Source organism: Protopterus annectens, chromosome 10.part0 (assembly GCF_019279795.1).
Source record: "Protopterus annectens isolate FY-2018-M chromosome 10.part0, PAN1.0, whole genome shotgun sequence".
NCBI lineage: Eukaryota > Metazoa > Chordata > Ceratodontiformes > Protopteridae > Protopterus > Protopterus annectens.
Window position 1 is genome coordinate 570,417,149 of NC_056744.1, and position 17,446 is coordinate 570,434,594.

A 17,446-nucleotide genomic window follows, 5' to 3' on the forward strand; every position below is an offset into this window, starting at 1 on the left:
CTTGGCTAGTAACGTTGGACCTCAAGGAGGCATACCTGCATGTCCCTATCAGACAAAATTGCAGAAGATACCTCCGTTTCATTGCAGGTTCAACCCATTACCAATTCTCTGCACTGCCCTTTGGCTTATCTACTGTGCCCAGGGTCTTCACAAAATGCCTGGCACCAGTAATTGCATACTGCAGACAAACAGGAATTCAAATATACCCATTCCTGGACGACTGTCTCATCCAAGCAGAAAGCAAGGACATTCTCTTACAACACCTGGCTTTTGTAAAACATCTTCTAAGTTGCCTAGGGTACACAGTAAACGAAAAGAAATCAAGACTAGTGCCCTCACAAAATATGACATTCCTGGGTGCCAGCTTGAATACAACGGCCCAGATGGCTTATCTGACGCCAGACAAACAACTGCAACTAACTCAATACTTCAGAACAATGGCAACAAAGACCCAACTCCCTGCAAGAAATATTCTGCAGGCCTTGGGCTTCATGGCATCTTGCATACTACTAATACCATTTGCAAAACTGCATATGAGGAAATTACAATGGTACCTAAAAAGCGTATGGACTCAACACAGCCACAGCTTGGAAACAATGATACCTCTCATTCCCTGCCTTCAACAGGAGTTTCTATGGTGGTCACAGGCATATCACCTCAACAAGGGTCAGCCTTTCACCCTACCCCCAGCTAGGCAAACTATGACAACAGATGCATCGGGCTATGCCTGGGGGGCACACATGGCAGGACAGTGCGTTCAAGGCGTATGGACTGCAGATCAAAGGAATCTGCACATCAATCAAAAAGAAATGCTAGCTGTACAAAATGCTCTGACAGCCTTCAAGGACCTCTTACATCCAGGACAGCTTATCATAAGGACAGACAACACCACAGTAATGTGGTACATAAACAAACAAGGGGGTACACACTCCTACCCTCTATGCAGGCAAGCAATGACCTTGTGGAGCATAGCACTGGCTTACCAAGTTCAATTACAAGCTCAATTCCTGCCAGGAAAAAAGAACACATTGGCAGACGACCTAAGCAGAAACATCATGGATCCCCACGAGTGGAAACTGGATCCACACGTATTCGCAATGGTAGCTGAAAAATGGAGGCTCCCAGACATAGACCTGTTTGCCAGCCCTCAAAACTATCAGCTAACAAAATTTTGCACAAGGACTTTTCACCATCAAGCTTGGAAAGTGGACGCACTCTCATTCAGTTGGAAAATGCTAACAGTATATGCCTTTCCTCCATTACCCCTTCTCACAAAGGTGCTACTGAAAGTCAGGATGGAGAGACCCTGAATGATACTCATTGCCCCAGACTGGCCACGCCAGCACTGGTACCCACTATTAAGGAATATGGCCCAGGGCCCACCATGGATTCTACCACAAATTACCCACCTGCTCACACAGCAAGACAATCAGATTCTACACAGCCAGCTCAAAACCTTAAACTTGGCTGCATGGCAAATCACCTAAGCAACCAGCCAGCTCCTCTCTCACAAGCTGTTATGGATGTTATTCTGGAGGCCAGGAGGCCCAGCACCAGGAAAGCCTACTCAGACAAATGGAAAAGGTTTTGCGCCTGGAACCAAGCTAAAGGCCAAAATACTCTTCAGCCTGACATACCTCAGATTCTGCAATATTTAAATGAGATGTTACACAAAGGGCTTTCTTTTTCATCTATTAAAATCCACGCCTCCGCTATTTCTGCTCACTACAACATGGATCCTCCCTTATTTTCACATTTTCACATCCACTCCTAAGGCAGTTTCTCAGAGGGACCAAAAACTTTAGGCCTCCCAGGAGAGCACCAACACCTACTTGGGACCTCAACTTTGTTCTGGAAAAACTCACACTACCTCCTTTTGAGCCAGCTTTCTCAGCTGACTTAAAGTTTATATCATGGAAGACTGCCCTGCTGCTAGCAATTACTTCAGCTAGAAGAGTTTCAGAGCTTCAGGCACTAATGGCAGTAGAGCCTTTCCTCATTTTTCATCAAGACAGAGTTTCTCTACGAACTAACCCCTCCTTTATGCCTAAGGTGGTATCCAGTGTGGCTCTAAATCAAACCATCCATTTACCCACCTTCTTTCCAAATCCACAGAACAAAGGAGAAAGACTCTTGCATTCCTTGGACATTCATAGGCAGCTACGTTACTACCTGGATAAAACTAAGGTTTTCAGAAAATCTGACCAGCTTTTTGTATCCTATGCTACAGCATCACAAGGAAAGGCTATCTCAAAACAGACCATTTCCAAATGGATAGGACATTGCATACGTTTTACACCTACCATGGAAAACCAGTTCCTGCTACCATAAGGCCCCACTCTACCAGGGCAGCAGCTTACATCTACAGCCTTCCTCAGGGGGGTGCCAACTAAGGATATTCTGGAAGCTGCAACTTGGAGTTCAGTACACACCTTCACCAAACATTACCACTTACCAGTTTACTCTAAGACTAGATCTGGCGTCGCCACTGCAGTTTTGCAGGGCCTCCTAGCCTCCTCTAACCCTGTTTGACTCCACCTCCCATCCTTAGCTTTGGGATTCTACCCAAGTGTGATGACTGCAGCAGGGTAACATGATGAACATAGTACAGTTTTGTACCTACCATAAATGTAGATGTTCGAGTGTATACCCTGCTGCAGTCCAGGTTACCCTCCCTCCATCCCCTCTGAACTAGCTGAACTTATCTCTACCACTCTATTGTATACTACCTCTGTGGTATATTTGCTTGTGCCTAACTGTTTTTGTTTTATTTTTCCATATAGCTATAGGTATGTATGTATATATATATATATATATATATATATATATATATATATATATCATCTGGGGCAAGAAAAACTGAAGAAAATGGCGTCAGATGCCTCTGATATACCCCTGACGCTCTGACATCAGGGAAGAAGCGACAGCAACCGACGCCGAACCAAGACTTTGGAATTCGGGCCGACTACGGGACCGCCTGACAGCAGGATAACCCAAGTGTGATGACTGCAGCAGGATATACACTCGAACATCTACATTTATGGTAGGTACAAAACTGTACTTTATACACCACATTCCAGACCTTTAGTACTTTCTTCCTTCCAGATTTTCGAAAGAATGCCAACTGTTTCTGGAGATTGTTTATGCATCGCACCATTTATCTAGTTCATTTGTGGCTTCTCTTGATTTTCTCTTCCTATGCTTCATACAAATTTTCATAAAATTTCCAAAATATCTCTAATTCCTTTTATAGAGTGAATTTGATCCAGAGATCCTATCTCTGTGATTCATCTGTTGGGTCCTCGATACGCTTGTCAGATCTGATTTGGCAAAACTAGTGTTCCAGCCTTGAGCCCCTTCAAATTTCCCTTCCCCCTAATGCACCTGGTTGTGAAGCTTCCTCAGATCTCTTTTACCATCTCAGCATTCAGACATGGTTGCAATCTGCTCATAAAGCCAAGTGCTTCACTTTTAATATTTGTGGTCAGAATTATTGTATTTTCATAACTTTTGACAGCTTTTTGCATTTGTTACATTCTCTTTGTTTTTCATCAGTTTAGACACCTCATTTCCCTTTCCTTGTTCACTTATTTCTGTCTATCTCATTATATGGGCACTAGGCCTGCCAGCCATATATTTAAAACATGTCACTTTTGACTTTATATATGTTTCTTAGAATTGTTTTCATGGTTGTAGGAACTGTTAAGGTTTGTGTGGTTTTGAATGCTGCTTTTTTGCGTAGTGTTACTTAATATTTTCTCAATTAGATAATGGAGGGGAATAAAGATGAAGAGAAGGAAAAGTCCTTCAAGAAATGCTTAAAGTGCTGGCACAAATTTCCTCCCAAAGATGCACATGGCCAGTGCATAGTCTGTTTTTGTGGCAAACTTCTTACCACCAACTGTACTGTGTACAAACCTTTTAGACCATGCGCCCTATCAGATAGGAGAAGTAAATTGGTGATTAAGGGCTTGCTGCCTCCTGATCTTAAAGTAGTCAGGCACCATAAGGATAAAGATGGCTGTAAGAAGAACAGCGATAAATCCAGGAGTAAGGAGGATCTTGAAGCAGAGAAGATTGCAGGAGTCCCCTAATGCGGGACCTGTGAAAATCTTGAGATCAGAACTGTCTGACGTCTTCATTTCCAGCTGTGTCCCTGAGGTTGGCTCTGATTTTCTCAGAACCAATAGTTATTGAGGATATATCCCTCAGCCAAGCAGAGTGAGGTACCCACTCAGAGAACATTTGGAATTCTCTTCCTGGCCCTCATCAAAGTCATCCTTTAATTCCTTTATATCCTTCAGATGCGCATGTGATTTAGAATTGGATTATATGATGTGGGCTTTCATCAAGACACAGATTGTAATTGCTGTTCTCCCATTCCCCATGGCTACAAGGGTGGAATGGGCAGATCCTGCCTCCACTTTCCTTGTTCCTTCCCTAAAATGACCTTTAGGTCTGGTGATGTCGGGGGTTAACTTCCAGTTTGGAGCAGATGTCTTTGGCACTGGAGAAGGTGATTGATGAACTGATACGCAGAGTAGTAGAATGTAAGATGGGAGATGCACAGTTCAGATTCAGATCAGAATGCACAATTGACCCAGTGTTTGTATTGAGACAGATACTTGAGAAGAAGCTAGGGATGAGGAGAGAGTCCAACTGGGCATTCCTAGACTTGGAGAAAGCATATGACAAGGTCCCAAGAAAGCTGATTTGGGCAGTACTGCAGTGGTTTGAAGTCCCAGAAACATTGGTAGACTTAGTGCAGGCTATGTACAAGGACCCATTGACTCAAGTACAAACAGTGTTTGGCCTCACAGAGGGGTTCCCAGTGGGAGTGGGTGTACACCAGGGTTCAGCTCTGAGCCCACTGCTGTTCATACTGGTGATGGACTACATTAGCAAACAGGTTGGAGGGGACAGATCAACAAAGCTGCTCTATGCAGACGACGTGGCAGTACAGGCAGACTCTGAGCCAGAACTTCAGCAAAGGATAGGAGAATGGAATGCAAATGTGAAGTCACATGGGATGAAACTAAGCACAGATAAGATGATGGTAATGGCATCAAATTGGGGAAATCCAAAGAAGCTGAGAATAGAGCTAGAAGGGAAGATGGTGGAACAGGTAAACAGCTTCAAGTATCTGGGAGGGGTGGTTGAGGAGAAGGGTAGTCTGAATGAAGAGGTCAAAGCTAGAATCAGAGGCGATGCAGCCAACTGGCATAGAGTATCAGGTGTAGTCTATGACAGAAGAATGCCAAAGAAGCTGAAAAGTATGGTGTCCAAGACGGTGTGACCAGTACTGCTGTAGGGTACAGAAACCTGGGCAGTAAAGGGAGAACAGTTGAAGAAGTTAGAGGTGATAGAAATGAAGTGCTTGAGAAAGGTGGTAGGATGGACACTGTGGGACAGGTGAAGAAATGAGGACATAAGAGCAGACGCCAGAGTAGCTCCAATTGCAGAAAAGATCAAGGAGAACAGATTATGGTGGGTTTGGACATGTGTAGAAAAGCAGAAGACAATCTGCTAAGGAAGATGTGGGACAGACAGGAAGAAGGTAATAGGAGGCAAGGATGTCCAGCAAAGAGGTGGATGGATAGTGTGAAAGATCTGCAACAGTCAGGCATGAGAGTTGAAGAAGGCAGGAGTGTAGCACTGAATCGAGAGAGTTGGCGACTGTTAATACGATACCCTGACTCCATGTAGAAAAAAATGGGAAAAGGGGGGCTGATGATGATGATGGCTTTGGCACTGTAAACAAACTTGACTTTGTGTCTGAAGCCATCCAGTCCAGTCCACTTGACTCCAGCACATTTAGATTTGAGTGACTGTCTGGACCAATGCCTTGAAGTCACTGCTTTTGCATAGTCTTTCAACTTATCCTGTATGGTTTCTTTTTCTGTGTCAGTCATTTGCCTGTCTCTCTAATGTGGAAGGAACAGCACCTGTTCTAAACAGCGGGACTTTAGATTAGGCAGATGTGGCTTTGACATTCGAGGTAATGGGAGGGATCGTAGCCTGCCCTCCCAGGTCAGATTCATGAGTGTTATCCCATCCCTTGGATACCATTCCTTCTCTATCATGACCTTTTCATGCATACCAGGATCCAAGCCAAACAGATAACCTTAAAAGAGCTGCCTGGACACAGGAGCAGTCATCTGATTCAGATTCTCCATCTGAGGTTCCAAGGAAGAGCACATGTAGGAGGAGACACATTAACTCCTCAGATAAGTCAGTCACTTTGTTGCTGACTCAGATGATTGAGAGGGATCCCCTCAGCTCCTCTGGAGGACCTCAATTTCAGTGAGGTTTTGGAGCTCCTGTGCCACAGGGGAAATTGGCCCACAGATCCATCCTGTCAGGATGAGCAGATCCTTTCCTTAGGCATAAGATTTAAATCCCCCTCCACTTTGTGGATGGTTCCTTCTGTAGACCATCTCATAGACTTTGCTGCCAGGAGGCATGGCATGAGCCTGATTCTTTGGAGAATATACCTAGGAATCCCCAAAAAAATCTATGGCTGCAGAAGGACAGGCCCTTTTGGTCCAAGAATCCTTTGTTGGATTCTATCATTGTGGCAGCAGTCACCGATAAAGAGCTGACAGATGATATGGCCACTGTCCATCCACCTAATAAGGAGTCTGAGGCAGTTTATAGAATGGGGAAGTGTGTATGTGCTTCAGCCATGTTTGCTTTGAGGGCTTTGAACTACTGCAGTCATATAGCCTAGTTTGAGAGAGATCTAGCAGTACAGGGTATAATATCTCTGAAAAGACTGTCTACTTATAACTCTAGAAAACAACTAAAGGCCACCCGGAGTACTATGCCCAGTATTACTATTATTTCCATGTGGCTTCTAAATAATGCAGCTGATGGGACAGTGAGAGTGACTGGCATAGATGTTACCATGAGGCAGCAGGCCTAGCATAGTCTCCGTGATTTTGATGACAATTTTAAAACATCCTTTACCAATGCCCCTTATGATGGGTATTTTTTTTTTTTTGTCCATTGTCCAAAGAGTGAGAATGCAGCGGTGTGAACAAGATAGGAAAGCACTGCTGTAGGTGTTACTTGTGAGAACCCTTAGTGCTCTTACAGCAGAAACCAAAGGAGTTCCTAGTCTCTGTGGTTTGGAAAATCTCAGCATCGACTCTTTCAGTCCATCGCTGACAGGGGTGTTCATGTCATAGGTGGCCTCTTTAATGGAAGCAGACCCAGAGGTCATGGAGGTGTGCAGAACCAGGGATATTGATGGCCTTTGTCTGACAGGCAACCTCACTGTGTCTGAATGGTTGCTTGATTTCTCCCCACTGGAGGCAGTATGGGGACTGCCTTTTTCTCTGCCTTAACTACATGGATGGCCAGAATGTAAGATTTCTAGATAAGAGGGGTAATATCAAGAGGCTACTGTATACCATTTCCAGCACTCCTCCCGTTTGAAAAGGCTGTTTCCATTAGTACCACCCCACCAGTGAGAAATGGCCAGAAGAGAAATCTTTTTGCTTCTTCAGAAACAAGAGTCAGTGAAGGGGTCCCAGTGGACCAGACAAGGTCACGTTATTACTCTAGGTTCTTTTTGGTTCCAGTGAACAAAAAAGACCTCAGACCCATTATGGCCCTAAGAATACTCAAACAGTATATGGAAAAGATCCAGTTCAGGACTTGTCACACTGCAGTCAGTTCTTCCTTGTGTACAGGTGATTGATTGGATGTACTTTATCGGCTTCTGAATGCTTATCTATACATCAAAAATTGCAAATGCATCTAGGTTTCTACGCTTCCAGATGGGAGCCAATTTCTTTCATTTCAGAGCTCTGCCCGTCAGTTTTACCACCACCCCCTGGGTGTTCACCAAGTGCATTGTTGTGTCTGCAGTGAACTTGAGGCTGCTCTGGATCAGGGTTTTCCAACACCTAGACAACTTGCTCCTTGCTGGCACATTGAGGCACCCCTCAATTCCTTATCAAGGCTAGAGGTTACTTGTTCCAACTTTGTCTGTCCTTGGGGAATTTCTGTCAACTATGAGAAGTCACAGCAACATCAGACTCAGTCTGTTCAGTTCATTGGATGCCACCTGGACACCTGTATCATTTCTTTAACTCCAGAAATAGTCCAGTGTTCAGTGTTTGCAGTTTGAAGTTTCCTACAATTTTTATCTTCTCCAACAGTTCTTGTTCTGAGAATTCTAGGTACATAGTTTGGTACTAGGCTATCGACCCTAGGGCGTATACAAGCCTAGCCATAACAATTCTCTGGCTATTTCTTCCCATAATATTTACTTGTGGCTTCTGCTGTTTTAATGATGCACCTAACCCAGTTTAATATGGAAATCTTACAGTGGCTCCTCAAAGCAAAATTGTCACAACTGGAGGACTTGCTTTCATCATCTGTCCAGATCACAAATCTTTGTAGAGCTCCTCTTGAGTGGTGGTTGACCTCCACACTGTTGTTACAGGGGAGGAATTTCCTTTTTTCCGCACCTTCAACCATGGTCAACACAGAGATCATCTCTTCGGGGTAGGGTACGCATTATCAGGAGGGGATGGCCCAAAGTACATGGTCAGTTCAGCAGGCCAGTTTTCACATCACTGCCCTGGAGATGAGGGCTGTCCTTCTAGTGTTGCAGGAATAACAGGACTGCTTGCCTCTGTGATTGATTTTAATCCAAACAGACAATGTAAGAGTAATTTGATACAGTAACAAATGGGGAAGAAATATCTCCTGCCCCCCTATGCTAGGAAGCTATGAGAGTATGGTAATGAGAGCTCACTTCACATTGCACATCCCTGGGAAAGTCAGCTGTGTTGCAGACAGGTTCAGCAGATCCAGTCTCATGCATCATGACTGGGCTGTTAATCTGCAAGTGGCAAATCAAATCTTCTTCTGCTGAGGCTGTCCTTGCTGCATCATCTTTGCATCCCCAACAAGCATTAAGTGCAGCAATTATTTTGTCCTGATTTTCTCCCAAAGGGACAGTCCCTGAGTGATTTTGTGGACATTGGCCGTCAAGGCTCATTTATGCCTCCCCCTGCCTTTTCCCTTGATGTTCAGGTTCATACAAAAAGCATTCAGTACAGAGCTACAGTGATCCTCCTCGTTCCACACTAGCCTTGGCAAATCTCATCTCCTCTTCTCAGACCTCACATCAGGAAGCCTCCCTGGCTGTTGGATTCCATGTATGATCTGTTTTCCCATTCTTTTGGCTTGCTTTACCCAGATCCCTTCAACCTCAAAATAACCACATGGTTTCTCCAGTTTCATTAATAGAAAGAGATTCTTTCTTGTCTCAAGAGGTAGTCTGTATATTAGCAGATGGGCACATTTTTCCACTTTGGTATCTGCTTCGTAGGTAGATCCCCTCTCTGCTTTTATTCCTCAAGTGGTTCTCTTCTTCTCAGAACTCTTCTCTTCAGGTTCCAACTAAGCGACTGTTAAAGTGCAACTTGTAGCTGTTTTCACCAAGACTTTGATTCACATTCATTGGCCTCTCCTGGTCTTGCAAGACCTTTTTTTAAGGGTATGGTTCTGCTTTGTCCACCAATTAGAGAAACAATCCCTCAATGAGTTGTTAATTTTGTGTTGAATGCCTTAACAAAGGCCTGCTTTGAGTAGCATCTACCACTTAAATTTTTTTTTTTTTGGATAACTTTATTTGGGTAACTATTTGAAATGTCAGCATCCACTTGTAAGAGTCCCAAAACAGAAAGACTGGCCAGAAAACTGACTTGCATATTCTAAGTCCGAGCTGGCCATTTCTTGGGATATTCACTTTTTCTCAGATGTATGGTGATCTAGGAGTTTGTATATATGAGTTCAGCGGGTGTGGGGGCTTGCTTCCCCACATCAGAAGGTGCAGGGTGGTGCTTGCTCCCCTGCAAAAAAAGAAGTTTAAAGGAGAAGAATTATCTTGGAGATTTGCTCCTTTCCTGGGCTTTTGGTCTTCTTTTTTCGGCTTGTTGGCACTCGGCATTTCAAGTGCTGACATTTCAATAGGGAGCCCTTTATTTGTCATGGCAATAACATCAGCCAAGGGAGTTTCTGAATTGTGTGCACTTTTCATCTGTTCCATCTTATCTGGTTTTCTACAAAGACCAGGTCTGTTCATGCACCAACCCTTCTTTTCTTCCTAAGTTGCCATCCAAATTTAACCTAAACCAATCAGTAGTACATCTGTGGTGCGCTTTCCCAGGAACTCCAGCAAGGGAGAATATTTGCTTCTCACTTTGAACATGCATAGACAATTGCGTTTGTGTTTTCATAAAGAAAGGCCATCAAGAAGGACACCCAACTGTTATCTTTTTCTCATAATAGATTGGGTTTGAAAGTATCCAGAATTATCTTGTCCAGATGAATTTCAGATTTCATAACTTTTATCTAGTCCTCCATTAATCGCCTTCTGCAACTTGGATCAAGAGCTCATTGTACAAAGTCTGAGGCCACATTCGCTTATTAAAGAACTCATCTGTGGATGAAATTTGTGCAGCTGCTACTTAGGCTTCCTTGGATACATTTGCAAAACTTTATAATTTAGATGTAATTTCAGGATATAGAGCATTGTTTGGGACCACAGTTCTCAAAGAGTTCTGTCATGAAACCATCCGAAGAATAAGTAGCTGTGGATTCTGATCCAACAGTCTGATCAGATGGACAGGCTGAATAGGAAATGGTAGATATGTACTTAACGTAATGCTGGATCCTTTCATCCTTGTCCATCCAATATGACATCCCTCCCCCAACCCCTTCCATTGTGTAGTTCTAAAGGACTCGGAGGGCCTATTTTACTAGAGGCACAGCAGGATTCCTGACGCTGTAGGTCAGAAAACTCTTATCTGAGGAAGCTTTATAACCAGGCACATTATAGGAGGGAAAATTTAAATTGGCATGAGGCTGGAGTACTAGATTTGCAGAGTGTAATCCCTTAAGCGACTTGAGAACCCAAAAGTCATATCAGACAGATGAGGATGAAAGGATCCAGTGTAATGATAAATACATAACTATTGATTCTTCTTCTTCTCATTGATGCTATATATTGGCTCTGACTCTTTCTACTTCCTGTTGTCTAAATCATTGTGCTAAAAGTTTTTCTGCTCCAGAGTTGTAGTGAAAAAATAGTTACTTAACAGTACCCTTTTAAAACTCCTGCATATTATCCAAATACTCCCTTATTTTCCCTCTAGCACTCTACATTTGCTCCTATTTTTGTTTTATGAGATATGAGTTGACGTTTTTCATCTGTCTTCTAAGAGAAAGCCTTTAAGGACCTTTTTAACAAATTTAAGTAGCAATATTTAAGGTAGTGGAAAATATGGCTAGAAAGGTTGAGATGAAACTTGTCAAGATTGGAGGATTAGTCTGACGTATGGCTGCTTAAATTCAGTGTAGAAAAGCAGAAGAATGCATCTAGGAAGCAGAGCCCATGAAGAATACACATTTTGGGAGGAGGGAAGTATTGACAGCAAAAGAAATAAATGACCTGAAATTACTCCTTTTAAGGGAGTTTGAAGATAAACTAGTGTGAGAAAGCAGCAGGTAGGGCTAGCAGAATGATCTAACCTGAGTGGCCTAATGGCAGCTAGCAGACTGTACATGTCAGTTGATGAACATGACTAATGGAAAAACAGCAAATATATATATATATATATATATATATATATATATATATATATATATATATATATATATATATATTTTAGCATAACTCCCTCCACTGATATAGAGGTCTGTGTGTCCTGCATCCTCCTATTTAGTGCTGTCCCTTCCCAAGTTACTGCATTGGATTTGTGTCATGGAGGGATGGAGCCCTAACTGCATCCCATTTAGCTACATAGATACTGTAGGAACCAGATGTTGAAGAGGAGTGCATGGCTGGTGCCACCTCCTCCATCCTAGGCAGTCTTTGGTATAGAGTCCCACTGTAAGAGTTTTACTTAGGGGAACCTGGGTATTTCAGCTCCTGCAACTTTGGGTTGAGAAAGCAGGAGCCCACTAAGGGGTGCTTGTTCACTCTGGTTGGACTTTGTAGGTGTGTGGATTCACTTTTTCCTGGTCCAGGATAGTGGACATTGCACAATGCTTGCTGTCCAGCAGAGGGAATGTTAGCATCTCCTGACCATTACAATGTCAGCCACAGTCCCTCGCTCTTGCCTCCATCCCCTCAGCAATTTTCAAAGCAGGAGGAGGAAGAAGGAATGGCCCAACAGAATTAGGGGCTTGATAATTTGGGGTGTGGGGATGGGAAAAGAATGATTAAAAATATAATTCACAAGATTACTCATCCTCTGAAAAAATTAGAACCTATTAAGGGTTTTGCCATCATTTGTCATTTTTTAGTAATGCGTACATTAATCAAGATTCCATTTGGCCCAGTAACCTACTGCTTTGTCAGAATATTACTTTATAATCATAGGTAAATCCCATTTCTGAAGTAGATGTTATTTCCCTTTTTATATGTAGTTTTGAAGACCCTGGCTAAAATATGGTGCACCTTTCTGTTGTTCTCCCTGGAGTGACAGAGTAGCTTGGGAGAAGGCATTTCAGAGCAGGGCAGCAAAATGGTAGGATCTGCATTAGAAATCATATAAATAAAGATATTTAAAAAAAGTCAGCATGTGCAATTTTAGGAAAGCAAGTGGGAACAAGATACAAGTCTTTAAGTTACTCAGGAATCTGAAAACTCTATGTGAGTGCCCTATTTAAAGAAAAATGTACGAGAACAAGAGAATGCACTGTGTAAAGGACTGGAAGCTAAGAAGAGATGCTTAGAAATATTTCATTTATGATGAATAGTGTTCTCAAAATTGGTGACATATGATAAAAAATGAAAGCTGAATTCAAGAATATGTAAGTGATGGTGGGTTGAGAAATACGCTGTTAGCAAGCCGATCAAGCAACTTATTCATTTAAGAAATGGATAAACAGCTGAAACAAAGGATCATAATGTACTGTAAGAATCTACTTATGTGAAATGATGTGCTGACTGTACTTCTGTGTATATAAGAACGGTAATTCTTAAGCTTCATTCACTGGATGAGTAGTTTCACAATCAAGAGGATTTTATTCACTCCCACAGCCTTTTACAGCTGGATTGCGGGCACAGCATCTGAAACAATTAAGCACAAACTGGCTGTGGAGCTGAAGAAAAATGTTTTACTGTAAATGAGAGGGAGGGCTAAGTACAATTTTAGTAAATACAAATGCTGATGAATTAGTTGTCCTTTCCTAAGTATGCATGTTGTGTTTATTTTTTTTAATTTTCCTGTAATGGACTGGAGGCCTGCACAGGATTAGTACTTTGCCTTGCTCCCATTAAGACCAGTAATAGGATTCAAGTTGCCTTGTATCCATCCCTGAGTTAGGATAAAGCTTCTGTCAGAAAATGATTAAATCAATGTTTGTATTTTTTTTCAGAAGTTTGACTTCAGGTGTAATGACTGTCATTCTCTCTCTGCTTTTTGAGAAACAAGTTATGCTATGACTTTAATATCGTACATGACCTGTTGCATTATATTCTATACCTGCTTTCATTTATTGACCACAGTAATGCATCATAATTTTTAAAATGAAATGCAATATATTTTTTAACAAACTGCAAATCTAAAAGCCCCAGTTGTATTTCTAAAAGCCTGAATTGCATTGAAAAGTATGGTTGTTGTATGATGCGAGTTTGCCAGTGTTAGGAACAGATGTGTAAGGAATGTTGAAAAAACCCTATTGGTAGAAGAGTCTTTACTGAAGTCTGGGATGTATATATTTATTTTTTTCAGGTTGATACCTCTGGTGTAAATCGAAACTGTCGCAGTGATACAGAAGAATACTGTACTAGGAAGCTTGGCGTTTCCCTGGCAACAGCTGACATTGGGCTTGTGAGCATGATTCGACAGGGCATTTTAGCACTGCAGTTACTACCAGCCAATTCAAGTGCAGGTAATGATGCTTGTCTTAATTTAGTCATTCATCTATCAAAGTCCATCTCTTGTATGTCATGCAAATTGTCTTATGGCCTTTTTTCTTATTTTAGTGAGTTGATGCTCAGTGGGACTTGGTGAGTAATCTGTACTCTCTCCTTGAGCATTTGACCTTTCTGTGGTTGGCAGTTTTGGGTATTCAAGTTCTTAAACTAGTTTTGTAATGTAAATACTGTACTAATACAGTTATCTGTAGTATGTACATAATAGGGATGTAGAGATTTAAATTTCTGTTGCAAGTTGAGATGTGGGCCTAAGTCATAAAAAGTAGCATCCAGGTGTGTCATACTTCAGATGCTGCATCATGTGGAAGCTTTCAGATTCGGGTAAGATGATAAACCGAGACTTCCTTCTGTGTTTTGCTCCCATTTTGAACATTATGTTGGATATAAAGATCATGGGTGTCTTTTTTGAATGTTAGGGTTTTAAAGAGGACATACCAGTCTTTCCTTTCCCATAGTAAAACACTTTTATGTAGATGCTTGCGAGTCCCACTGGGTGCACTGCCTGGTCTGGTGTTAGTGCAGGTGAGTGCCTTCCATTTAGCAGTGACTGACGCACTGCTTTACCTGTATTCTCCCAAATAAGAGGGTTCAAGAGATCATGTGCTTGACATCCCTGGTAAGAATTCACAGGACACAGCTTTTAGCCTGCTGTGCCTTCTACAGTTTGTGGTTGCTCGAGTGATGTTATGTGATCCTATCTCGCCTACATTCTGACTGATGGGTTCGGAGCCGATCCCTCGGCTCCGACTCGGCACGCTTATGCCAAAGAGCGAAGTCTCTTATTGGCTGAGCTTACTATATCCCAGGATGCACCACTACCAGTCCCCCAGATCTCGTTTGCCGCTAACCTGCGAAGACGTGGTCTCGAGCTGGCTGAGCTGAGTAGTAGCTTTTACTTACTTTTTCTGTCAGTTTTTTTGCTGTCTTGTCACAAAAAGCTGTTTTAACGGCTATTCTTCACTTTTGTGTGTGTTTGGAGTTTGTTAAAGACTTGTTGTGTGATTGGGTTGAGTTTGGTAGGCCTCCTTCATCTTAGGGCCTTCCCGGTCAGTCAACCCTCCTAAAACCTTACAGGGTTTCAAAGTACCCTTGTTTTTTGCAACGCTTTTAAGCGATAACTGTAACCTATTATTAGGTAGTGTCAAACAGAAAGTCAGTTTGTATTTTTCTGTCAAAGATTACTGAAATTGTTTTGCCATAATGTCTCAAAATCCTAGGCCTTCGGGCTTCAAAAAATGCACCAAATGCAATTTCAAAATGTCCATCACAGACGATCACTCGCTCTGTGTGTATTGTTTGGGTGCAAAACACTTACAGGAGTCATGCAGCGTATGTCACGCTTTTTCCTCAAGGGTCCTCCAGGAGAGGAAAAATAAACTGATTCTTAAGGGGTTAATAAAACCTTCTTTTGAAGAAGCCTTGGCATCCTCTCCTTCTCCGGCTAAAAAGAAAAGGGCGTCGGTTCCGACCAGTCCGTCGGATCCGACCGCCAAAAGACATAGGCAGGCCTCTCCTTCGGCTCCAAGGACTTCGGCCGAGGCGGAACGGTCTGCCTCGATGCCACCAGTCTCGACTCCTCTGGCTTCGGAGCCGATGGCTGGGGCATCGAGGCGGGTCACCGTCGGCTCCACTGGTCTCGGAGCCGACAAGGTCGCCCGCTCAGACACTTCCTCCTCGGCGAAGTCCACCTCGGCACCGATGGAATCTAGTGTGTATTCCTTCGGCGCCGATAGTCATCGAGTCGCCTCGAGCCGGTCCCCTAGCCCTTTGGGGCCGTTGGAGGCCGTCTCGAACCCGTTCAGTTTCCTCTCGGTCTTGAGGATGTCGGATTCAGATATAGACAGGGTGCTCCAAAGACTGTTCCAGTCCCCAGTCTTCCAAAAATTTGTTTGGTTCCGACCCAGTTGGCTTTGGAGCCGATAACCCTGGCCCACCCATTGCCATTCCTCCTCCGACTGCTTGGCTCCGGGAGCAGGTGCTGTTGGAGCCAGTGGAGATCTTAGGGTCGGCTCCGACCCTTACTCCAACCCGGGCCTTCGGGTCCGAGTTTGGTACACGGACATCTTCGGCTGGACCCGGGGGTGATGTTTCGGGACCTATGCTTTCGGTTCCGAGCCTCCCCCTCGGTGCTTCGGCTGCGGGACTTCCGTCGGCTATCATGGCTCCGGGGACCGGACACTCCCAGGATTCAGGGGGTCCGGCTTTCAGAGCCATGAGGAGTGCCTTGGCCAAGTCTTCTTCGGCCATCTCTCCGGCTTTACCGGCACCTTCCCTGGGCATGGAGACTGGGTCTTTGGCAGTTCCCCTGTCCGTAGGCAGCGGAGCCCCTGGGCCTGAGGTTACCCCCATTGGGGGTTCCCCTCCTCCTGAGGGTTCTTCGGAGTTGTCTTCGGAGGAACCCCCAAGGAAGAGATCGTGCAAGAGGAAGCACGTGGACTCCCCCGAGTCTATTACATCGGACACTGATCTTGATGATGCAGAGGGGTCCCAGTCGTCCTCGGATGATGTCTCATTTGCAGACATCTTAGAGATCCTCAAACAACGAGGCGGCTGGATATCCAAACCCCCCTCTGCTGATGAGTCAGTGCTCCTCAAGGCCTTTGGGGCTCAGCCCTCCGCCTCCTGGGTGTCTCCGCCCTTCGACGAGCTTCTGGATTTAGTTTGTCGGAGGGCGTGGGAACATCCAGATACCGTGGAACCAGTCCCTTCTCGTCCAAATAAATTTTTGTCTGCCCCACCCGAGAAGGAGTTCCTCACCAAAGGCGTGGCTGTAGATGCCATGGTGGTGGCATCTGCTACACAACAGGAAGTGGCAGAGGCTTCAACGTCCATCCATCCTCCTAATAAGGAGTCTAGGAGCATGGACAGGTACGGGAAGCGCACCCTGACTTCAGCGGCCTTTACTTTAAGGTCTCTGAATTATTTGGCACATTTTACCAGGCTTCAGAGGGATCTGGTCAAGGAGTTGTCAGATTCCCTCTCGGGTAACCTACCTGAGCAGCTAGCCCAGTCGGTTAGCTCTCAGTTGGCTATCCTTACGTCAATTTCTAACTCGTCCATGAGGCTCATTTCCTATGCGGCCGAAGGCGGTAGAGCGGCAGGCACAGGCGTGGCTCACGGAGACAAGCCTGGCTCCGCTTGTGTCAGTTCGGAGGCCTTCAAGTCTTCCTTCGCCGCGCTCCCTTTGATGGGTCCTCTTTGTTTGGACCGAAGGTTAAAGACACCCTTACCCGCTGTGAGCAAGAGGGAAAAACTTTATCTGCCGTAGGTGCCTGTTATTCCACTCCCTTTCGGCCTTACCCCAAGGCTAAAGGAGGGAAGATGTGGTTCAACAAATCTCGTAAGTTTTTCCCCCAACAGCAGGAAGATTCCCCTTCCAGAGGCAGAGGACGGGGAAATTTTTCTGGGAGACGCCGTCCCAGAGGCGGCAGAGGGCCCCGCAATTCTGGAGACCGAGTCCTTTCGTGGCTCTTCAGC

General features: G+C 44.2%; 1 protein-coding gene across 2 annotated transcripts in view; it reads left to right on the forward strand.

The window, feature by feature from the left end:
• SZT2 (SZT2 subunit of KICSTOR complex) overlaps positions 1-17,446 on the forward strand; it is a 3,556,133-nt gene that overhangs the window by 140,293 nt on the left and 3,398,394 nt on the right. For both annotated transcript variants that reach the window (XM_044085412.1, XM_044085413.1), the window contains exon 6: positions 13,764-13,923. In XM_044085412.1, coding sequence (XP_043941347.1) covers positions 13,764-13,923 — 160 coding nt within the window. The remainder of the gene's footprint in view (positions 1-13,763; positions 13,924-17,446) is intronic.